This window comes from Cervus elaphus, chromosome 18, assembly GCF_910594005.1.
Source record: "Cervus elaphus chromosome 18, mCerEla1.1, whole genome shotgun sequence".
Taxonomy (NCBI): domain Eukaryota; kingdom Metazoa; phylum Chordata; class Mammalia; order Artiodactyla; family Cervidae; genus Cervus; species Cervus elaphus.
Window position 1 is genome coordinate 92,236,942 of NC_057832.1, and position 25,642 is coordinate 92,262,583.

General features: G+C 38.0%; 1 protein-coding gene across 2 annotated transcripts in view; it reads left to right on the forward strand.

Annotated features, from left to right (window-relative positions):
• The window catches only part of CPED1 (cadherin like and PC-esterase domain containing 1), a 314,311-nt gene that overhangs the window by 95,044 nt on the left and 193,625 nt on the right, over positions 1 to 25,642 (forward strand). For both annotated transcript variants that reach the window (XM_043872163.1, XM_043872162.1), the window contains 2 exons: positions 12,117 to 12,249; positions 14,042 to 14,210. In XM_043872163.1, the coding sequence (XP_043728098.1) occupies positions 12,117 to 12,249; positions 14,042 to 14,210 (302 nt within the window). The remainder of the gene's footprint in view (positions 1 to 12,116; positions 12,250 to 14,041; positions 14,211 to 25,642) is intronic.

Genomic DNA, 25,642 nt, shown 5'->3' on the forward strand with positions numbered 1-25,642 from the left:
AAAAGTCAGTGTATATTGAAATTGGGTAAAATGCCTCGGGCTTATATATAAAGTGGAGTCAAGATCTAGCTTCAAATAATTATCAACAGGCTTTTCATCCACATGGGTGTCCAGCAAGACATTCAAAAGTGATATGGGATGGGGGAGAATTTATTGTTTTGCACAGAGTGATATTCATCATTGCAGCAGGTGTTGTGGTATGTGCCCTGGTCCATGAGAATGGACATCTAATTATTCAAACAGGCAGTGGGCTCTGCACCTTACCAATGCATTCCAAATAAACATCAGCCTTATCCTAGACAGGCAGAGAGCTAGCCTTTATAACCCTCATCCATTAAATTCCAGTAACATTCTTAATCACTGTGATGGCCTCAAATGCCCCCTTTGTCTCAGAGGGTGTATCTTATGTGCTCATGAACTCAGTCCTCTTACACTTGATACCACATCCACTAGTTACTGTACTTCTGTTGCCCTGTGGTCCTCTGTTGCCAATATATACCACTGGTCATACCCCCAAAGGTGTTCTACCACTAGAGTTCCACGTGGAAGAGGCTGCTGTTGCACCTGCCATTGTCTGTGCTGTCCCATGCCCAGTGTCAGGGATCCTGAGGTTCATGTGGTGCCTGCTTCTCCTCTGGCTGCTGCTGAAACTATTAGTGCCATGCCCCGGGTACCAGTCACTGTCTTGTCCATTGGCTGGAAGTCCACTGGTGTTCTCAGAAGCCAGTCAACACTAAACTGACTTAGTAGTAGTAAAAAAAAATCAATAGTCAAAATCTTTCTTTACATTATAATTTTTTTCTATTGCATGGAATGTTACACTGTCACTGAAAAAACATTAGCTTCTGACATGAAACCTGGAGTGGAAGTAAGGCCTATGGAATATTACTAAATGCTGCCCCCACTCTTTCATGTCATCCTGTTATCCTTGGCCTTCTCTTCCATCCACTCTTCCTTCTTTAGGACAGTTTTCTTACTGTTAGGCCTCACCCACGGTTCTTCTAACCAGGGCCAGACATGGTGAATTCCTAGTTGAATTCAGATTGGTGTCACACTAAAACTCCAATAGACTCGTAAATAAGAACCAGATAGCATTCTTGTCATCCCTCGTTGACTGTACGGTTTCAGAGAACAACAACGAAAAGTGAATGTCTTGTCTTTTCCAGTTTTAGGGGGTTGGGATGGTTGAGTTAAACATCATTGAGTTCTAACAATGTTATGACTGTACCTGAAATATTTCTCTTGAACAGAATATGGAAATATGGCTGCAATTATCCTTCAAATATAAAGCTATAACTATTTATATTTATATTCTTGTGTTCCAAATACTGCAGGAGCAGGAATATTTACTTTCTCTCTAAATACAGAATTAAGAAGAAAAAGAGAGATTATGTGGTTAAGTAAACTTATTATGCCTAATTTATCTTTTCAGCTCAGTATTTTGTAATGTTTCTTTTTCTAGATCCCTTCTCTTAGTCTTCTGTAGGTCATTCAACAGCCAGTTTTAGAAAAGCTTGTGTCATTGAAGGGAGAGAACTTTAAACTATATTCATAGAAGGCTATAAAAAGCAAAGATACCACCCACAAAGTGATATTTAAAATTTTCCACTTACATGATTTATTGGTAAATCTACATGTGTTATGCCAAGAGCAAAATAAGCAAAGTACCAGGTGTACTCTTTTAATTAAGAGAAATTTTACCTTTAAGACAGATTTTAATAGAATATTTTCATGTTTGTAAGCTACTGGAACAACATTTTAAGCTGTTCAGTGGGTGAAAAGTCCTTAATTATATGGAATATAGCTCATGAGGGAAGCAAAACTGAAAAAACAACCCCAAATCCGAGAGTCTCATGCCAGTTTTGAAAATTTCTAGTCAGAAATATGTGCCCTAATGTCACCCGAAGCTCCTGAGACCAATGGATACTGTGAATGGTTTAAGCAATTTGGTAAGTAAAAGCCAGATTTCTTGAAGAAAATGCTGAATAAATGCAGCATTCTCAGAGAAATCAGCCCATGGTGGCGCGTTGGAGGCCAGGTGAGTGATTGTGAGGCAGCGAGCTGAAAACCTGAATTGCTAATCATTTGGTGGGTGACGGCGGCCATGAACTTCTGTCATTTTTCACTCTAGAGCTATGAAATTGAATGAACACTCTTTAGTTCAACTTTTCTCATAAAGGAAACCTCATGTACTTTTTCTCTAAATCAGATTTTGCTCGCCTGCCTGTGCCCCACTCCTTTCTCTCGTAGTGGTACACCCCAGCAGCTAACTGGGCTGAAGGGACCTGACCTTGGCCCCGGGCGTGGCAGGGGGCCCAGAAACATTTGAGAGAATGCTGAGCATTATGTTGTGGTAAGCAAAAAAATAAAACACCCCCTCCAACAATAACACTGTTTATTTGTAAACAAACCTCCAGGCGTAGTTTGAATTTTTCAGTACCTTTTTTTGGAGGGAAGGAGATCTAGTGACAAAATGGCAGCCAAAGGGGAATTAGCCTTACTCAACATATAGTGAAATTTCTGCCCAATTCTGCTTTTACAACCCTCTTTTTTTCCCCTAGGCACCCCTGTCAGCTCACCAAAACCCCATCCTGTACATCCTCTCTCTTTGTTGGTCTCTTTTTTCACTCTTCTCTTTCTGACTCATTTATATAGATTTAAAGATCAATTTATTTTTTTCCCATTACTTCCAACAACATTACAAACTTGGTTCCCAAATTAGCATGTATCATTCTTTCTTAGAGGGGAAAAGAGGAACAGAAAACCTATACTTTGATATTTTTTTCACTGTTACTCATTCTTTTTCCCTTTACTTAAAGATAGCTTGAGTTCTTTAGACTTAAAATGAGCTTGAATGTTTTCCACTACTTACAATCCAAGCTTTTGATTCAGCTTCCATTGACTGAGTCTACAGAGTCAAACTTCAGCAGAGAGTATGACTGTCATTTCGTGACTTTGAACCCCTGAGTGATGCCATAGCTCACAGAATTTTTTAAAGCAATAACTGCCCATCCCTAATTTATTGAAAATGACTGAGATATTATTGGGTGTCAGAGAATTGTTTTCCCTAAGACATTTAGTGTGTTTCATAAGAAATAGCAAGATATAAATGACTTAGTATCCACTACCCACCTATTTAAAGTATAAATAGCAGCTTGGGCTTCCCTGGTGGCTCAGTGGTAAAGAATCCGCCTACAGTGCAGGAGACATGGGTTCGATCCCTGGGTCGGGAAGATCCCCTGGAGGAGGAAATGGCAACCTACTCCAGTATTCTTTCCTGGGAAATCCCATGGACAGAGGAGCCTGGCAGACTACAGTCCATGGGATTGAAAAGAGTTGGATGTGATTTATCGACTAAACAGCAACAACATAGCAGTTTAGACCTAGAAGTTCAGTCTGGGATTGCTGTTACAGGAACATGCAAACAAGTGGTGTTAATTGAAATAAAATGCTGATGTGAAAACTCTGTAGCCTGAGTTAGAGTGAATTAAATCTCTAGAAAATAATATATGTATATAAGACTAATATTTTATGTAATACAAATATGTATTTATGTTATATATTAAATGTCATATATATAAATTAGGTAATACACATAATACACACAAGCACATGTATGCTAAAAGCATCTTGGCAGTACAAAAGATGAGAGATGTATGGAGAAAACATGAAGAGTATTCTTATATTAGAAAATAGTTATTTGAGTTTAATGTCCTGGCCTAAATTCTACCGAGTAGAGAGTTTAGGGGGAAAAAATTCAAAATTTATCACCTAATTAACATCTTTAAAGACCAACAGTTACTTAACATTTCAGATATGAAGACTCTTCCCCGCTTTGGTTTAGTTTGTTGGCTAGTTCAGTTACTCTGTTGTGTCTGACCCTTTGCAAGGTCGAAAAGGCTCCTTTGCGCTAAGGCTCCTGTAGCCTGCCAGGCTCCTCTCTCCATGGAATTCTCCAGGTAAGAATACTGTAGTGGGTTGCTATTTCCTCCTCCAAGGAATCTTCCAGACCCAGTGATTGAACCCAGGACTCCTGCATTGCAGGCAGATTCTTTACCACTGAGCCACCAGGGAAGCCCCAAAGATGCAAAATAGGCCAAATGTATCTGGCTGATGGGCTTACCCAGCTCAGGGCGGAACTGAGACACTGTTTCAGAAACTCTGATCAGGTTCTGCCTGGCTTCTGACCCTTGTCTGTCTGTGTCCTCATCTATGATGAGTGGACTCCTGTGTCACCCAGCTAAAACCGACAGCCACAGACACCAATCATATTGCCGATTAATTGGAGGGAAAGAACCTGAAAACAAAATGGTTCCATAGGAATATTTTTTCAGTGTCATAACCAGAAATCTTTTCTGACGTATTGCCATGTTCTTGACCTATTTCTGGCACTGGGACTTCTAGGCCTCATTAGATTTCATTTGGGCAACTGCCTCTAGCCTCTGCATGTTCTCTATTTGTCTCACTCTTGGAGTCAGATATTATGAAAATATTGATATTTTAAATATGTGCTGGTTCACATGCAATAAGTTTATTTGTAAATACTATAGGAGTAGAGAAGGAAATTGATAGAAATATCATGTATACTTTATTATACCAAAAATATAGGTGAAAACTGAAGATGGAGTTCATCTGTGAAGTTGCCATTAAAGAAGAGCTATGTTAATGCATGGCTTCATTTAAAATAGGCGCAATGACTCACTGTATTTGTGTATTACATTTAAATTGAGATTGACTTCAATATACTTAAAAAGAATTTTGAATCACTGTTACAAACCTCTAATAAGTCACTACTTATTCTGATGTAGATGATATAAATAAAGTTTTGTAGTTTACTCCAGAAAATATTCCTGAGAAAAAGTTTAATATTAATAAAGTGATTAACTTATTTTCACAGTGAGTGGGCTTAGACAGCTACTCTATTATCATATTTGTTGCACTCTAGGTACTAATATTTGTTGGAGGTTGTGTTTCAAATTGTTATTAATGATGCTCACTGATTTATACCAAATTATTCATCTTTGGTCTTACTGAGGTAGTAAAGTATTTCCTTCCCTTTTCTTTTCCCCTGGAAAATTTATGTAGAAAAGCATCAAAGCAAATTAAGTTGCCATAAGGTAAGAAAACAATCTTTCATGCTATTTGGTCATTGCAGTGAAGTCACATGGCAAGAAAATTGAAGTCGTAGTCTAGGCATAGCTTTTATTACCAAGGAAAATGAGCAGAATTCAAGGTTTTTATGTTGTCATGGTCAACACACAGAGCAGTCCATGGGGAAAATTGTTTTTGTAGAATTGCATGACTTTGACACTTCCGCTGAAAAAGAACAGAAAGGAGGGCATTTATGGCTTGCATTTACTTTACTGAATTCTCAGTAAGCAGTTGATTGATTGATTGGTTAGTTGGTGAAAACTTTATGCAATGACTATTCCTTTAAAGTACATTGCTATGAAATTGATCTGGTCATTTTTATGGCCCAGATTGTGTCTCCACTTATATCAGGATGTGGACTGCATCTCATTTCCTATAAAATAAAGTGGAAGTTATTCTTTTCCCCAAAAAGTACTGTATTGAATTACTATGCCATTTATATTTGTGGTTTGACACCCTTATGTAGCAACAAACACAGGAAAGATATGCTGAAACTATAGAGTATCAACTATTGGTATAAAAACCACATAGGTAATAATATAATAATGTCAGGTCTCAAAACAGTAATTTTGAGTTGCCTGACTTCAGCCTAGAATTATGTATTAATCATGCCTTTATGCGTTTGGTTTATCCATTTTCTCAAAGGTACTCTTAGCTAATGCCACTTGCTTAAAATAAAAGTAAAATTGTGTTAAGGAATTGATGTGTTTGAAGTATATAAATCCTCAGATTATAGCATTTAAGTTCAAGTGTAGGTCTGAAATAGTCCAGGGAGTTTCATCCATGTGTCACGGATTGTCTAGGGAGTTTTATTTATGTGTAATAAATCTGTTAACTAAGATCTGTTTCTGTTGACTAAGAACTCCTTGTACTGGTTGTTTGCAAAAGTCTTTTCCTGAACAAAGTACAGAAGAACAGACATAAATATTGCAGTAACTGGGTTAGCCCTCGGTTTACCCCATCTATGGAAACCTATCCTTAATAAAGAACTCCTTTAACAGCTTTACTGGGCAACCGCAATGCTAAACTTGAGGAAAGTCACTAAAACTTGCACATGTCTTTACAGGCCTTCTACAGTAAGGCTGCTATGTTTAATTTTAGACTACATATTTGTGCTTATTACGCATACTTCTGCTTTGTTCTTAACTAGCTAATGTGAAATGTCAGAAGTTTAAGAATCACATAAAAGAAAATTTAATAGATTAGCCTTTTTCAGATAGCCAGCAGTGGTGAGAACCCCTTAGTGTTGGATGAATTCAAAAGGAATAGCATTTTAGTTACACTTTGAAGCTTCCAAAGTGACAAACAGGTTTTCTATGCTATAGAAAAAGATTATACTAAACTACTATAGCCAGTAGCTATTTAACATGATTTTTGAACATTTAACACATGCCCAGTGCTCTGCAAAGGACTTTAAAGGAAATTCTGTATTTAATCCTGTCAGCATCCATATGAGGTAGGTTCTTCTTCTTAATATTACTATTATTATTCTCATTTTTCACATAAAGACACAGAACTTAGAAAACGTAAGGAATTAGCTCATGGTCATATAACCTATGAATAGGAACCCATTTATAGACAGGAACTAGAATTTTTAAAATAAATGTTATTTGCAACATCATTTGAAAATTAAAAAAAAAAAATATTGGTTAGCGACTAAATTACAATGAGCTGGACCATTTAGAGCAGGTGTCTTTATGGGTTTCACCCGTGTCTTCTCAGGCCCGGGTTCAGTTTGTGTGGTAAAGGCAAACAAACAAAAAAAACCTGGGTCCCGAAACCCTCCCTTGTGGAATGGCCGCTTCCTTACAAGGCGCAGCCGTTCCCTTGGCTGTCTGCTGATGACCTTCTCTTCCGTGGCCTCCTGCGCTCAGCATGGGCTCTGCTGCTATGAGGCCTCTTGGCCTGAGACCCTTCACCTTGACGTGCCCATCTCTGCCCCCGACTGGAGCTGCCCCAGTGGTGCCTCATCTCCCGATGAGATCGTAGCAAATCACACCACTCTAACGGACACCATATTGAGGTGGTGAGAGAAAAACCATCCCTGCCAGTGGAGACCAGAGCTCACGGGGAGAGCGTTTATTACCTGGCTGCTTCCCCGCAGGATCCTGGCTTGGAAACGCCTGGGCACTTCTCCCTGTGGCCCTCGCTCTTGCTTCTCTGGGTCCTTTCCCACACCTGTGCCTTTTGCCTGGGTCCGCAATCGGCTCCCTCCTGGGCTAGGGGTGGTAAGAGCTTCTGTTGTTCAGCCCTGGGAGCTTCACCGCCTGGTGGTGTCTTCTCGCAACTCTGCTCTTGCTTTTGTTACCAACTCTTTCTTTGATAGTCTCTGTTTTTAACTTTATATTGGAGCATACTTGATTCAGGCTTCCCAAGTGGTGCTGGTGATAAAGAACCCGCCTGCCAATGCAGGAGATGTAGAAGGGTTTGATTCCTGGATTGGAAAGATCCCCTGGAGGAGAACATGGCAACCCACTCCAGTATTTTTGCCTGGAGAATTCCACAGACAGAGGAGCCTGGCGGGCTACAGTCCATGGGGTCGCAAAGAGCAGGATATGACTCAAGCGACTGAGCACACACGCACGCATAGTTGATTCACGGTGTTGTGTTAGTTTCCGGTGAAAAGCAAAGTGATTTAGTTATACACACTCATATGTCTCATTCTTTGCCAGATTCTTTTCCCACACAGGTTATTATAGAGTGTGTGCATGCTAAGCTGCTTCAGTCATGTCTGACTCTTTGGACATGGACTATAGCCTACCAGGTTACTCTGTGCATGGGAGTCTCCGGGCAAGAATACTGGAGTGGGTTGCCATGCCCTTCTCTAGAGGATCTTCCCAATCCAGGGAGTGAACTCGCATTTTTTTTGTCTCCTGCATTGGCAAGCAGGTTTTTTTTTTTCTTTACCACTAGTGCCACTTGGGAAGCCCTATTATAAAGTAGTGAGTATTAATAGAATTCCCTGTGCTCCACAGGAGGTCCTTGTTGACTATCTCTTTTGCTTAGTTAGTCTCTGGTAGTGTCTTCACTTATTCCTTTGACTCTGTCATCCATCTGTTTTCTCCCAGTGCCCTGACTGATAGAGTTATTTCCTGGTTATGACTTTAGCTTGTACATGTATCAATTGTTCTGTTTAAATTTGCTGTACATGAAAGTTCTGAGGCTGTCTTGCAGGCTAAGGAATAAGACTTGTAAACGTCCTCCTGCAGGAAGAACAGTGAATACATTCAGAAATACTTATCTACACTTCTAATCTCAAAACCAGTCGTTAATTATTAATTAAGGGCTTTTATCTTCGCTAGAAGTTTCAAAGTAAGAAATTACTGGCTAAATTTAGCTTCCTAATGTGAAATGCAAGACAATATTTAAACACTTGGGAAATATAATTATACTTTCACTATTACTTTGCTATTCATTATTAGCCACGGGGTAAAGCATTAAATCAAACACAATGTAAATTTGGCATCTAATCTTTGCTAGTACAAGTGTTTTCCAGTGTGTAGTCTTTGCCTATGATGTATGTAATTACATGCCACATAGAAGTGAAAGAATAAATAACCAAATAAAATCTTTTTAATACATTGAAATGCTCATTGTTCTCCAACTGCACATTAGCTTAACACCATCCCCTCCCCAAACTAGTTCATTGCTACAACAGATATTTATTGCATACTTCTATCAGTCTTATAGTCTGTGATGTGGGAAGTTCAAAAGATTCCTGGAGAATGACATCCTGTGTTCTAGAAGACTCCTTGACAGTGTCACAAGCCCATTAATCATTGGTTGGTAAGAAGTAAAATGAAACCCCAAGTTTAATCTTTCTTTACAGAAGACAGCGCAACAGTTAGCAGGTACTTAGGACCCAGCCAACCAGATATTAGAATGTATGAAAAGAGCAGTCTTCATGCATCTCTAATAAGTTGTTCCTTCTTACTCTAAGTGAGCAGTCAAGTTATGACTTCAGGACTCTTCTCAGATAAGCCAAGAATAGTTAACAGATAAGAGCACGTATGATACTTCACATCTGTATCTGCTATCCACTGAGACCTCAAAGAGTGAGATAGGAATACCTGAAAGACGGATACTGAGCCCTCCGTATTTAATTACTTTCTGAAAATAAGCACATGTTAATGAACTACAAGGCCATTTAGAAGGCTAAATAGCACCTCATCTCCCAAATTCCTTCCAAACCCAGAAGCTGGTTTTGACGTTGTTCGTAGGAGACTTCTAGGCTTCTCTGTGTGTTTGGCGGTCAAGGGATAAGGGGAAGGGAATATTTAAATAAATGGATTGAACTGATCTATTGAGAAGACCTTGACAGATAATGCCCAAAAAGGTTATGGGTTTCCCTGGTGGCTCAGATGGTAAAGAATTTGCCTGCAGTGCAGGAAGCCCAGGTTTGATCCCTGGGTCAGGAAGATCCCCTGAAGAAGAGAATGGCTACCCACTCTGGTATTCTTGCCTGGAAAATGCCATGGACAGAGGAGTTTGGTGGGCTACAGTCCATGGGGGTCACAAAGAGTCAGACATGACTGAAGCCCCTTGGCACACATGCGGTAACATCATAGGTTACGGTGACTACCAACAAATTTCTGACTCTGTTAAACAAGAACTTAGGATACTTAAAGCTTCCACACTTACTTATTAAAGCTTGATAAAATGTTGTTACAGTTTTAAAAGATATTGATGGAACTTATTTTTCATTTTTAGCTGTAATCAAGGGAAATGAAATAATTTTAGGTGTTGGGGGAGGTCTAATTAGAGTTGTGGGGATTTTTGTTTGATTTTTTGTTTTAGAATTGTTCAAAGTAACCTCCAAACCTGGAATGATATAACAGAATGTCATATATATATATCTCACAAAAGGTAAAATTTACTTTAATCAATATTCAATTTTATTACTCAATCATAGTTTCAGGGGCTGATTTGGAAATTTGACATATTCTTGGCAGTTCCTACATTGGATTGCTTCAACTGCATGTTTAGGCTTCTCCACTTGAACTAAGATGACATGAAATCATGTATTCTTTTGACATATTTGCTGATTACTTCTTCAAAACCATTGAGCTCCCACTTTGGCGAAACACAACATGTTTAGGTTTTTCAAAGTCACCTCTGCTTGGACTTCAAACTGGTGCTGTGCTTCCTGGTATTAAAGGTAAACGGGAAGGTGAAAGTGTTAGTCACTTAGTCCTGTCCAACTCTTTGCGACCCGGACTGTAGCCCGCCAGGCTTCTCTGTCCATGGCAAGAATACTGGAGTGGGTTGCCATTTTCTTCTCTGGGGGACAACTTCCTGAACTAGGGATCAAACCCAGGCCTCCTACATTGCAGGCAGATTCTTTACCATCTGAGCCACCTGGGAAGCCCTAGGGGACCCTGTAGCTGCATGGGCCGGGAATCGAACCCCGGCCTTCTGCATGGCAGGTGAGAATTCTACCACTGAACCACCCATGTCTATTTAGTTGCGAGGGGGTGGGGAGAAGAACACCTATTTTCTTACTACAAAGGTAAAGGACTGTATTAATGCTTAAACTCTCTTGTAGTTGTGATGCTCAGGGAAAGAAATTACCTTAATGGCTCTTCATGTGTCACCTCCAGAAACAAGCAATTTGAATATTTCCTTAATTATGATATATTAGAACTTCATTAATAAGGAAGTCTTACAAATAGGCTATCATTTTTTGAGAAAGGTCACACTGTGCTAAATAATGAGGTATGGGAATATATTGAACAACTTGACTTCTGCTGACTTTTACTTAAGAGCATGAAGTATTTTAAATTAGACTGTGTTAGTATTGATGAAACATGCACAAGGAGGGGAATGATTTAAAGGCTTTATTCTATTTGGGGAGCTAGATAAATTGTGACCTGTGACCTGTGACCTGTGACCTGGCAGTAAGGAAACAACAACTCTTAATATACTGTTGGAGAGAGTGAAATTGGGGCAACCTTTTTAGAAGGCAGTTGAGTAATGTTGATCAAATTTACAATGCATTTACCCATTGACCCAACAATTACACATGTAGATTTGAATTCATCCCTAGATAAACTTGTAAAAGTACACCAGATTAGATGTTAAGAGTGTTCATGATAGTATTTTTGAAATAGCAGAAGAAAAACATTGCAGAAATAATCTAAATACACAGCAATAAGGGAATGTTTAAATTAAATATATTCATTAAATGGAACACCGCAAACCATTAAGAAGTATAAGGTAATTCTGCATATGCTGATATGGATAACAGAATTACCTTCTATCAATATGTGTTCATAAGTAAGTCATCATTTTTGGTTTTTACTTTTACACACTTAAAAAACTCATTAAATAATATTCTTGGAGAAGGAAATGACAACCCACTCCAGTATTCTTGTCTGGAAAATCCCATGGACAGGGGAGAGGAGCCTGGTGGGCTACAGATGAACTGTAGAGGTCTCAAAGAGTCAGACACGACTGAGCGACTAAGCACAAATAATATTCTACAAAATAATGAAACACTCTTCTTGAGGTTATCAAGGTCAAGAAGCATGACATACTCTAGCTTGTGAAGGACTGCATTGTCAGGAAGTCAACTCAAGCTGTCTATGTGGTATTCTCATCGCAAACGGAAGTCAGTTCCTACACCACCATTCCCTGAATCCAGAGTGCATCTCTTAGCTGTACAGAAGACAGACCTTCCTGGGGAGGGAGAGGGAGACATTATATCTATTTCCCTTCCTGAGCAAGAAAATTTAAATATTACTACAATTGTTTTACTAGTCTATGGTAAGAGAACATACCACTAAGCAAAGGACTCTCTAAACATGCCTTCATGCTTGATGGATCTAACCTTGATTCAGAATGGAGAGAAAATTTGCTGCCTATTTCCCTTGGACCCAGGAGGTTAACACAGCAGACTCTATTTTGGAAGCCACTCCAAAAGGAAACAATAAAATGACTGTCTTTTGCTCTTTTGAATCTTTCAGAATTGCAACTTCTGGTGAGCCCTTCTGTGTGTCTGGATCAGAGTATACAATTAATGCTGAGGACTTCAAGTCACCTTTTAAAAACACTGAAGTCGCATATGTGGAAACCAGAGGACTGGAGACGTGAACAGCTGTAAGCTAATCATCTTGAATTATTACACCAAGCATGCATTTTAGAAGATAGCCAATAAGAAAAAAAGCACTAGACACATCTAGGGGTTTTTACATGTTTGAAGTTTTAGGTTCTGTTACATAAATTTTCAACTATCTCTTCTTAATAAAGAATGCCACAGTCTATTTTCTTCTAGACTAATTCAAACCTCTCTTGCCATAGAATAAACATTTGGGTAAATAGGACTCTTATCTAGAAAGTTACACTAATGGAAATTGAATTTAAAAGCTTGACAGTGTGAAACTATAAAATTTTAACTTCCATTTTATATTCAAATAACACGCCTTAGTCTATGAATATGGCTGAATGATTTTTTTCTAGTTATTTTTTTAGGACTCTAAGAAAACAACTGTAGGGTACCAAGTTACTTAAGTTGCTTCCAGGGAAATGATTTTGTCATGTAGATAAATTACAGTGAAAAACTAAGAGATTTTAATTATCTTATCCGAGGTGCAAAAGAGTTTGCCTCATGTCATTTTATAATTTTTAGATAGTATTTGAAGAATCATATGCATTTCTGCTTATGTAGACTTCAAAAGATGAAATAGCACTCTCTTTTCATTGCCTGAACTTAGATAATTGGAATACAGAAATAGGGTGCAGAAGAGAAAATAGCTATACATTCTGGTTGAAGAAGGAAATGGCAACCCACTCCAGTATTCTTGCCTGGAGAATTCCATGGACAGAGCAGCCTGGTGGGCTACAGTCCACGGGGTCGCAAAGAGTCGGACACGACTGATCGAGTCACACACACACATACATTTTGGTACCATTTATGATGGATATGGGCTTCCATGGTGACTCAGATGGTAAAGAATCTGCCTGTAATGCGGGAGTCGCAGGTTCGATCCCCGGGTCGGATAGATCCCCTGGAGAAGGCAACGGCAACTCACTCCAGTATTCTTGCCTGGAGAATTGCATGGACAGAAGAGCCTGGCAGGCTATAGTCCATAGAGTCGAATCTCAAAGAGTAGGACACAACGGAGAGACTAACACACATACACACATGATCAAAGTCTATTTGCTTCATCACAAAATATTCAACTAGTGTTTGTTTTTTTTTTTCCTTTTTTCCTTTTTTAGACTGAGGTGTTTCCTGAAACTTCATCCCTTAAATTAACCCTTAATGATCCTGTGGTGTAGATTATTGCATGCATGCGTGCTCAGATGCTTCAGTCAGGCCCAACTCTTTCCAACCTCATGCACTGTAGCCCGCCAGGCTCCCCTGCCCATGGGGATTCTCCAGGCAAGAATACTGGAGTGGGTTGCCATGCCCTTCTCCAGGGGATCTTCCCAACCCAGGGATCGAACCTGCGTCTCTCATGTCTCCTGCATTAGCAGGCAGGTTCTTTACCACTAGCACCACCTGTGGATTATAAGTAGAATAAAATTAGTGGGGAAAGTATTCTGGCATATTTTTCATGATCTGTCCACTACTCAGAAACAATATCTTGTAGAGGAAAAGATAGAGCAAAGGTAGACAAGGGCAGAACAGGAAGATTTCAGGGGTTTCCTAAACTTTTATTTGTATATCTTTTGTTGGGATGGTACCAGATGTGACTAATGTAACATTTTTTTTTTAGATCTTTAAACCTTATTTTTGGTATTATTTTAGCTTTTGTTTAGGGAAGCCCATACACTGAAGGCTGGGATCCAAGGAGTGAAAGATGGGATGTACAAAGTGCTGAGGTAATTTACAATTTACATACTCACTCCAACTTATGGAGCTTTAATTATGTTTTATAATTTTTAGGAATCAAACCACAGCCCTTGCTCCACAAGAAACACTCTTGAGAGCCAAAGATTTATCTGTAATTCTTAAAGCATATGTACTGGTGACATCCTTAACTCCTCTGCGTGCATTCATTCATTCGACTGGCACAATTTGGAATCCACCAAAGAAAAAACGCTTCACTGTCAAGGTAAAATTTCCATCGAAGCAGTTATTTCCCACAAAGTATACTGAAGATAAGTAAAGTGAGTTGGGCTCCCTTTTTTTGACCTTTCTGATTATCATAAACTCCCATGGAACAAAGATTGTATCGTTTTATTGCTGCAAGCAGAGATTTTCATTTAATAAGTGTAGTTCAAAAATCACCTAGAAACAGCTTCACTCGGGATCACAAAGGCTACATCTTATTTTTTTTCCCCTCAATTTATCATTTTAGTAAGTTCTTTGACCCATTATAAAGCTAGTTTTCAGCTATGGTCTGTTTTTCTTGACTTGACTTTCTACTTAAGAAAAATGTAGTCAGTGCAACAAAGGAAAATATAGTTTTGCCCTTATGCTTTTTGCCTTATTTTTAGGAAGCATAGTGCCTATTTCATTTTGGCATTCAATATGGAATATTTGTTGAGTAAAAAACAACTCTCTCAAGGATGCCTGACATAGTGAGCCCTGATATAAAGCATGATGAGAAAGTTTTCAGGGAAGAACTTAATAATAACCTCCAAAAAGTTTAGTTATAAGAGGTAATTCAGCTTAGCTTAGTCTAGTAAGTATATTTGATAAATTTTAAGGAGTTTCTGATTTTACAGAAATAATTGTTCAGATCTCAGGTAAGAGGAAATGCATAATGCATTCTTTCAGTTTCCTCCCACTTCCTCTTATCTGTTTTCTGAACAATTACTTCTATAAAATCAAACGCAATGCCTTCAAAGAACAAATACCACACAATCCCACATAGAGAAGGAATCTAAACTAGTCAAACTCACAGGAGCAAAGAATAGAATGGTGATTACCAGGGGCTGGAGAGGTGTTAGTCTAAGGATATAAAATTTCAGTTATGCTAAATGAGTCCTAGAGATCTATATACTTACAGTATAGTGCCTATAGTTAATAATACTGAGATTTGCTAAGAGGATAGATTTTAAGTGTTCTTATCACTAAACAAATAAATAGGTAGGATGAAGGAAAACTTTTGGAGGGGATAGATATGTTTATAACTTGATTGCGGTGATGGGTTTATGGGTGTATATGTATCTCTAAACTCATCATCTTGTATACATTAAATTTGTACAGATTTTTGTATTCTAATCAGAATAAAATGGTTTAATAAAAAGAGAAGGCACAAGTGCCTCTTATAATTTCAAGAGATTTAAAAGTGGCTGTAAATGATACTTTTCAGAAGTTATCTTACATGAACTACACTTTAAGTTTTGGAAAATCTTCCAACAGTGAAAGATTTTTAAAAGGCATGTTTAAATATTGTCAATGAAAAAACAGATAAGCATGATAAAAGATGCAAGGGTTACATTGCTTAATAAAATAGATAACTGATATTGTAAGGAAATGGTGTTGATGACTTAGGTCTTAAGAGTATTAAGAGTATTGTCCTTAAATTTAAGGACAATAATCAGTATTCTATATCAGTATATATGATTTTTAATTAATCATGAAAAACTGGAATCTAATTTGGTTTGTCTTTTGTGTTATCTCCTACAAGTCTTCACAGTGGCTATTTATATTCCCTAAGAACCTTTAATTATTCTCCAGTTGCCCTTTTCTGTTAAATTGAATTGTATGAAATTGCTGACAATTGTGACCTACAAAAAATTATAATTTCCTATGATTCAACCAAGTAATTGGAACTTGGATATTGAAAGATACAAGAATCACATTCCTCAATTCACGTCACATCCATGTATTTGGCAAATATTTGTTGAGCAGAGACCAGAACTCCTGTCCTTGTAGAACTTGAAACATCTGTGCGCGCAGTCCTCCTCTCTTGTTTTATCTATACTATTTATTACATTTTATTCCCAGTTCCCACTTCATTCTCCTTCCCCTCAAGGGTGAGTTACTCAGTTGTGACCGACTCTTTGTGACCACATGGACTGTAACCCACCCGATCCTCTGTCTGTGGAATTCTTCAGCAAAGAATACTGTGGTGGGTTGCCATGCCCTTCTCCAGGGGATCTTCCTGACCCAAGGATCAAACCTGGGTTTTCCGCATTGCAGGCAGATTCTTTGCCATCTGAGCCCAGGGAAGCCCCTCAAAGGCCATCATTATAATGACAATGTGTATCTTTTTGTGCATATTTTTGTAAAATAAGCTTCTTTATTTTGTTATGCCTGTAAGCATTTTTAGTATATAAAATGTATTATATTAGATAATTTTTTTCTAACCTTTTTTTTTAAAAAATGCAGCATTGCATACTTTTAGGAAGAAACTGCTATGTGTACATCTTCTGTGTTACTTTTCACTGATTTATGGTATTGCTAATGTGTATTCCATTGTATTTTACCTATCCACAGCTCCAGTGATAGACATCCTGATTGCTTCAACTCTTGGCTGAAGCAAACAATACTTCAAATGTACAAATCCTTCTGTTTGACTCTTTATGAACCTGCATATCATTTTCCGAAGAATACATACCCAGAGCTGGAGTTGCTGGGTCATAAAATAGGGGTTCATTTGATAGAATTAAATAATGCCAGTTTTCCCTTCAGAATGCATATATCCATTTCAATGCCCCCAAAATTAGGCCAATATTTGACCTTTTCCAGCTGCATCAAGTGAAAAGTGGGAACTCATTCTTGCAAATAGCTCAATTTGTCATCTATTAACTTTATTACAGTGTTCTGTTTTGACTAGAAATCTTCAGCTGATTAATCAAATTAATTTTTTCCTTATGGTTCTTCTTCAGAAATTTGGCCTCAGAAATCATTTCTAATCTCTTAAGTCACAAAAATGTGCTTCTCCATTTTTTCCCATTACCTTTATAATTTTTTCTGGACATATAAATATTTAACTCAATTAGAGTTCTACCTCTAATGCAGGTTTTTCCTCTATGTAATTGGTTCTCATGAATTAAAAACTTATCATTCCCTATGAATCCGACATCACTTGTATTGTATAAGATTCCACCTGTATACGGGTCTGGGATTTCTGTTCTGTTCCAGTTGGCCCACTTGTTTTTATTATTTTGGCAATATAAATATTTATTCATGCCTGACAGGGGAGGTTCATCTTTTTTGCTTTTTCTTTTCAAGATTAGGTTAACTATGTGGTAGACATTTATTTCCTCATAAACATTTTAGAATATCAAGTATAACTTTTTACATCCTACTGAAATTTCAATATATAATAACATTGAATTTATAGTTTAATTTTTGAAGAATTGATTTTCATAATATTAAGTCTCTCTGTTATTCAGGTCATTTTATTTGTCCTTTGTTAGAGTTTATTATTTTTTCCTCCACAGAGATCATATATAGTCTTGCTTAAGTTTACTTCAAGATTCCCTAGAGTATTTTTTGATATTGGTTTTTAAATTATATTTTCCAGTTGGTTATTATTAGGATAGTGCGTACATGCTCAGTTGCTTAGCATTGTGATTGACTCTTTGCAACCCTACCGTCTGAAGCCTGCCAGGCTCCTCTGTCCACGGGATTCTCCAGGCAAGAACACTAGAGTGGGCTTGCATTTCCTTCTCCTAGGGGGTCTTCCTGACCCAGGGATCAAACCCACGCCTCTTTTGTCTCCAGCACTGGCTAGTGGGTTCTTTACCCCTAGTGCCACCTGGGAAGCCCGTTATTAGGATATTGTGGGCGAATTCTTTCCCACCTGAGCCACAAGGGAAGCCCATTACTAGGACAGAGAAATCCTATCCTAATAGAAGTTCTTAGAGTAGAACTTCTGTTTGATAAACTTGTTTCAGTAAGTTCACTATCGATATCATTGGTTTTACTAGGTGTTTTATCTGCGAATAAGGCCATGTTAATCTCTTTTCCCTTTATTTCTTAGCTATCTTTTCTTCTTCCCTTTTTTTGTTTTCTTTTTCTTGACTAATGTTGTCCAGGATAGCCAACACTATCTTTAAAAGTAGAATTGATAGTGTTCTAGAGTTGAGCATCTTTTAAGATGAACACATCTCAGGTTTCTCTGTTAAGTAAAATGCTTACAGTAGGTTTTCGGTGTTTAAGCTTTACAATCTCTGCCAAAGCAAGGAGAATAGTAGAGTTAACTGCAGTGGGTCTATCATTACATTTCAGTTAATTATGGTTATCCTCATGTTTATCTGGTTGTATTTTGTTGCTAGATTTTCTTTTGATAAAACTTCCGTGCATAAATGAGAGAAAACCTACTTGATTATTCTGGACTGTTTTCAATATTCTGTTGGATTTATTTACAGTTTTTATACCTATGTTCATAAATGATGTGGACTTATATTTTCTTATGTTTCTCATATGGTTTTTATAATTTACATTATTTCTAGCTTCATAAAATTAAGCTGGATAACGTTCACTCTTTTTCAGTTTTTTGGATCAGCTTATATAAGAGAGGAATTAGATTGCCCTCAAGAATTTGGTACAAGTTTCTTGAAAAAAATTAGATTTGAAGGGTTTTTTAAAAACAGCATTGACATTTCAATTTATTGAAAACATTTTGGTTGATTTTAAGTTCTCAATGTCTTCATGTACAGTTTGGTGATTTTGGGGAGGGGTTACCAATTTCATCAAATTTTTAAATTCTTTAGTATATAGTAGATTATAATGTTTTTATTTTTATATCTGTTGTGTTTACAGCTATTTCATCTTTTTCAGTTCATCCTTTGTAGATAAGCATTATGCATTTTCTTCTTATTTTCCTATTAAAATTGTCAGAAGTTTTTCTGCTGGTTGCTTAAATCTTTTTAAAGAAACTAGTTTTTTACTTTGTTAATTTTTTTAATCATTCTGATGTTGTTGTTCCCAGTTTCACAGATTTATGCTGTTATTTGCATCATTTCTTGGCTGCTAGTATTGTTTGCTCTATTGTTCCTTTTTAGTTTCTCATTTGAATGTTTGCCTCCTTTATGCTTAACATTTTTGTTTCCTAGCAAAAATGGCTAAAGCCATGCATTCCTTTTATGTCCTGCTTTAGTCATGTCTCATAAATTTTGAATTATCTAATTCTAAATACTTTTTAATATTCTTTATGATTACCTTGTTTAGCTCAAGGTGTTTGATAACATATTCAATTTATAAACAAAGGATTCTTTTTCAGCTATCCTTTTGTGATGAATTCCTGATTTACTGCGTTGTTATCAGAGGACAAATCCTGTATGCTACTGGTATCTTGGAATTTATCCAGGCTTTCTTTTATTGACTAATAATCTTTATTTTAAAAAAAAATCTTCCATGAGCGCTTGGAAAGAAAAACTCTACATGGGTATAGAATTCTGTATATATTTACAAGACCAGTGCTCTAACCCCTGAGCTATGGCGCCAACTAGAATTCTATATGTATTTAAAGGCTCACTTATTAGTCATGTTTTGCAGATACTTGATTTCTTCCTGTTTGATCTAATAGTTGCTAAGTGGAATGTGTTAAGATCTCTGACTAAAATTGTTGGTCTGTTTCTCCCTGTCTTTCTGCTAGTTGAATGTTTTGAAATCATATTGTTTGTTACTATTTATGATGGCGACAGCTTCTTTTTCCACAGTTCCTCTTTGGGCACCTGTGCTCACGCACTAGTCATGTCCAACTCTTTGCCACCCCGTGGACTGCAGCCTGCCAGGCTCGTCTGTCCATGAATTTTTCAAGGAAGGATACTGGAGAGGGTTGCCATTTACTACTCTAGGGGGTCTTCCCGACCCAAGGATCGAATCCATGTCTTTTGAGTCTCCTGCATTGGCAGGCAGTTTCTTTACCGTTTCGCCACCTGGGAAGCCCATAGTTCCTTTAGCCAGTATATTTCTCTTTATATATATATATATATTTATATATTTATATTTGTCTTAGGATACAACTGCTTGAATTCTATTTTAGTCTATGTTAAGATTTTTGTGAATTTTCTTTTGTTTCATATTCTTATTTTTGCATATTTTTTTAAAAATTTTTCCCTCTTGATATGTCTTTGTAGTAAACATATTTTTTTAATAATCAGTAGAATTTTGAAATTTATTGTTGTCACCCAATCTGAGAATCTTCATTTTTTAATTTATGATTTTTAATTAACTTGCATAGATTATTTAGGACTTATTCCTACTATCTTATTTTTTAAAATTTTCAGTGCATTGATTTGTTTCATTTAAAATATCTTTTCCTGTTTTTCACTGTAGAGATGAAATTTTCTTCTGTTAGCTTAAAAGTTATATATTCTTAATGTAACATACTGTGAATGTCCTTCATTTGAGACATACACTCATGCTTATTTTCTCCTATTAAGTTATTAAATTTTAGTATCTTCCACTCTGCCCCCTTATGACTAATGTCATTTGCTGTCTATACCACTTTTCCATATTCCATCATCACAGTGTAGATTTAGAAATTCTGATTGAAATAATCATTTGGGTGGGGTTATTTTCTTAAAAAACAAAGCCATAATCAAACTTTATCAAGGAATTTGTCACCTTCACATCCCCTGATTATTCACAGCCAGGCCAGGAAAGTCTCTCAGTCGTGTCCGACTCTTTGTGACCCCTTGGACTGTAGCCTACCAGGTTCCTCTGTCCCTGGGATTTTCCAGGCAAGAATACCGGAGTGGGTTGCCATTTCCTTCTCCAAGAGATCTTCCGGACCCAGGGTTATTACTCACAACATCCTCCTAGATTTGCTTCTTTTCTTATCGGTGTTTTCAGTTTGAGCCTGAAGTCTTTACTCTTTAATTCTGGGAAATTTGTTTCCATTATTTCTTGTAATATTTTTGCCGCAGTTTTTTCCTCTGTTGTTCAAATTTCGACCCCTTCATTTCACGTGCTAATACCTCTTAGCTTGAGAAAGTGAAGTGGCTCAGTCATGTCTGACTCTTTGCAGCCCCATAGACTGTAGCTTACCAGGCTCCTCCGTCCATTGGATTTTCCAGGCAAGAGTACTGGAGTGGGTAGCCATTTCCTTCTCAACTTGAGAACTATGTACATTTTTACTTACAGCTATTGATTTCTTCATAGAAGGCAATGACGCCCCACTCCATTACTCCTGCCTGGAAAATCCCATGGACAGAGGAGCCTGGTGGGCTGCCGTCCACGGGGTCGCTGAGTCAGACACGACTGAGTGACTTCACTTTCACTTTTCACTTTCATGCATTGAAGAAGGAAATGGCAACCCACTCCAGTGTTCTTGCCTGGAGAATCCCAGGGACGGGGGAGCCTGGTGGGCTGCCATCTATGGGGTTGCACAGAGTCGGACAGGACTGAAGCGACTTAGCAGCAGCAGCATTGATTTCTTACTGTTTTTCCTCTCGATTCTTTTTAATGATCCTTTTCTATATTTCATTTTCCTACCATCTACCATTATTTCTAATATGAAGATATTAAGAATGCTTATTTTAAATTCCTAACCCATTAATTTTGTTCTTTTATACTTTTTTTAACTTCGTATTTTATATTGGAACATAGTTGATTAACAATGTTATGTTAGTTTCAGGCATACAGCAAAGTGATTCCGTCATACATATACATGTTTCTATTCTTTTTCAAATTCTTTTGACATTTAGGTTGTTACATGATATTGATCAGAGTTCCCTGAACTATGCAGTAGGTCCTTGTTGGTTATTGATTTTAAATATAGCAGTGGGGACATACCAATCCCAAACTCCCTAAATATTCCCTTCCACCCACTCTTCCCCACTGGTAACCATAAATTCATTCTTTAAGTCTGTGAGTCTGTTTCTGTTTTGTAAATAAGTTCATTTGTATCATTTCTTTTTAGAGTCTTCATATAAGCAATATCGTATTTCTCTTTCTCTGTCTGACTTACTTCACTCATTATGACAATCCATGTATGACAACCATGTTGCTGTAAATACCTAGCTCATTAATTTTAGAAGTCCATTGTGCTATCCATTGCCACAGACCCCTGTGGCTTTAGAAGCATGGCTTTAGAAGCACTGGTTTTAGAAGCATGATATATGGCATTTAGTTTATTACTTTCCTTTCGAGGTGGTTGTGTTTTTCACGTGTGCCTTCTTTTGTTCTTTGAGCTGAAGTTATCCTTCAGTTACTATTTATTCTAGTAGTTATCATATCAGGGGAAGGCCAGATAAATCCGAAAGGGATGGAAGACTTCCCTGGTGGTCCAGTGGTTAAGAATCCACCTTGCCATTCAGGGGATGCAGGTTCAATCCCTGCTGAGGAACTAAGATCTTGGGTGCTGTGGAGCAGCTAAACCCGCACGCGACAACTACTGAGCCTGTGCATCACAGCTAGAGGGTCTGAGTGCTGCAATGAAAGGTCCCACCTGCTGCAACTAAGACCCGATGCAGCCAAATAAATAAATGTTTTTAAAAACCCACAACAGTGACAAAAGAGGGCTGAAGGTGAGTTCCAGGCATTGTAAAAGCACTTTTCATCATCTCTCTCTGCCATCAGGTATCAGGTGACTTCTGTGTTCAGAATCTCACTCCCTATTCCCTTAAGTAGAAGAGTCTTGGGAGGAGACAGTTCCCTGCGTTATAATTCATCAACCTTGGGGTCTGGGAGAGAAGGAGGTGGAGGAATGAAGGCCAGATGTGACGTAATCCCGCACATCTCATCAGCTCCTCACCTGAGTGAGACATTCAGCAACCTGAATCCTGTAGCCTTCACATCCCTAATAGAGAAGGAGCAGTCAGTGATTGTTCTCGGGGACCACCCAGGAGAGGCCGGAGGGAAGCAAAAACGCTTTACTGCATCCTGTCCTCTCAAAGAAATCTCTGGCAACACTCTCCTCTAATTGCAATCATCCCTGCCCACGGTAGCTCAGACAGTAAAGAATCTGCCTGCAATGCAATCCCTAGGTTGGGACGATCCCCTCAAGTAGGAAATGGCAACCCACTCCAGTATTCTTGCCTGGAGAATTCCATGGACAGAGGAGCCTTGTGGGCTACAGTCCGTGGGGTTGCAAAGAGTTGGACACGACTGAGCAACTAACACCGCCCACAGCCACCGCTGTCCCAGCTGGTTCAAAATATCTTTCAGAACCACCGGCATGCAAGTTTTGATTTGCTCTTTAGTTAAATTCATACTTCAGTCTCACTTAACCTATAATAGTTCACCATCTTGCTGGGAAACTGAAGCTCCTAGATATTCCAGGTAATTGTTTTAAGTGTTTTTTTTTTTTTTTTCTTCTTTTTCCTTTATTTAAGCACCACATTCCCCCAACCCTGGTAGAAACGATAACCTTTTTTTTGATGAAAGTATTTCCTGAAGGAAAATTGTATGAAAAGAAAGCTCTTTGTGATTTGATTTTCTTTAGGTTTTCACGCTTTATTCACTACGTTGTTTCTTCTTATTCATATCTTTGTCATGTCTGCAGGACAGACGCGAGCTGCCGTCCTAGCCCAGGAAAGCACGCAGCTCTTGTCAGTTTCATCCTGTCCTTGAGATTTGTCTTTTCAAGATCTTGCCTGACTCTTCTAGACAATACTGTTATCTGCTCTCAAAGTGGAGGTAGTGCAGCTTCCTGGGTTAATGTGCCAGCGAGCAGTGATTTCCTTCTAGAGGCCAGAGTTATACTTCATGCTGCAGAGAGGTTCAGAAAGCCAGGGTCTATTTTTTTGCCCTTCAACTGAAGTACTTATAGCTTCCGTTAAAACACATAGATTATACTTATCTGTTAAATCACTCACCCATCCTCCAAAATACAGCTTCTATATGATATTTTTCGATGTGAAAAAATACATGGAAATGTTTTCAATGCTAATGTGACGGATAGGACCAAACCTACTTTAAAGACTAACCATGTGATGTGTGTGTGTGTGTTAGTGGTTCAGCCGTGTTTGACTTTTTTTTTTTTTTTTTTTTTTTTAATTTTTTTATTAGTTGGAGGCTAATTACTTCACAACATTTCAGTGGGTTTTGTCATACATTGATATGAATCAGCCATAGATTTACACTTATTCCCCATCCCGATCCCCCCTCCCACCTCCCTCTTCACCCGACTCCTCTGGGTCTTCCCAGTGCACCAGGCCCGAGCACTTGTCTCATGCATCCCACCTGGGCTGGTGTTTGCTTTGACTTTTTTGTGACCCCGTGAACTGTAGCCTGCCAGGCTTCTCTGTCCATGGCGTTCTCCAGGCAGGGATACTGGAGTGGGTTGCCATTCCCTTCTCCAGGGGATCTTCTGGACCCAGGGATTGAACCCAGGTCTCCTGCATTGTAGGCAGATTCTTTACCCATTGAGCTACTAGGGAAGCCCAACCAGGGGTACCAATGTTTTATTAAATACTATTCTGAAAATTCCACATGACATAATTTGTATGTTTGTGTACTGAGTCCTGAATCCTAGGGCTGAATCATTAGTGATTTATGCACTGGGCAGTGAGGCAAGCCCACTAAACTGGTTATCAGTGGCCATTTATAGAACATTCTGGCAGCTAAAGGAGTATGAAAGTAGTAACAGATTTAACTGTGAGCTCATTTATTTCCAATTAGGTCTGCTGCTGAGATACTGTATATGGTAAAGCTTTAGAGAGAGTTGAAAAATATCATCAATGCAAATTTGAGAAATAATGGAAGTAGAAGCTTTATAAACTAAATTTTTCTAAAATCCTCTTCTGTACAAAAAGAGTAATTTAAAATATAAGTGTTTGAGATTTCCAAAGAATGTTCAAATGTACCAGGGCAGGATGGAAAGAGGGTAAGAAAATTAATGGCAAATGCAAGATTTGATTACTCTATCCTAGTCCAGTTTTAAAACAACCATTTTCGCTGCTGTTAAGGTAATGTCATTTTCCTGGTGAATAAATCCAACTTCAAGCTATATTTTATTCAGAAATTTCTTCTCTGAAAAAAGAACTCTCAATTCAATTATAAAACACTCCAGTTATACCTATGAATTGACCAGTCAAACTCTTTCACAGCCATTCTAACTATAACTTCAGTCAAATACGTCCATGGCCGTCTTTAAACACAGGTCATATAGATTAACTGCAAGAAATTTAAATTTGGTTCTTAGAGTGAAAAGCCACAATTATCCCTTCATCCACTATAAAGTTATCCAACAGAGAGGAAACTCTTATCTGTAACTTCTTTATGATGTCTGGAGATTCTTTATACCTGTGATCATAGCTGACTGCTTTGATGAAAATATATTGCTGGAGTGACTTATGATTCCTGGCAAGAAGACCTAGCCAAAGCCTTCTTTTGTCTAGCTGAGACATAAATGACTTAAATGAATTCTTGTTTTGATCCACAATTCTATATGCGAAGACGTTCTTTTGTTGATATTTGGTATTCACCCCAAGTTACAGGAGGATAATTCCTTGAATGTAATCAGCTCTTGATAAATACTTGGGATGAATTCCATCAGCGATCATTTAAAAATGTTTAACCACGTGAAGAAATTGCCCAAGGCTATTTACTCCCTAACTGTTTGAATTCAGCCCCTGTGTTTTGCAAGCATCTTCTAGCGGCCTTCCAGTAAATTTAATAGACAGATGTCATCAT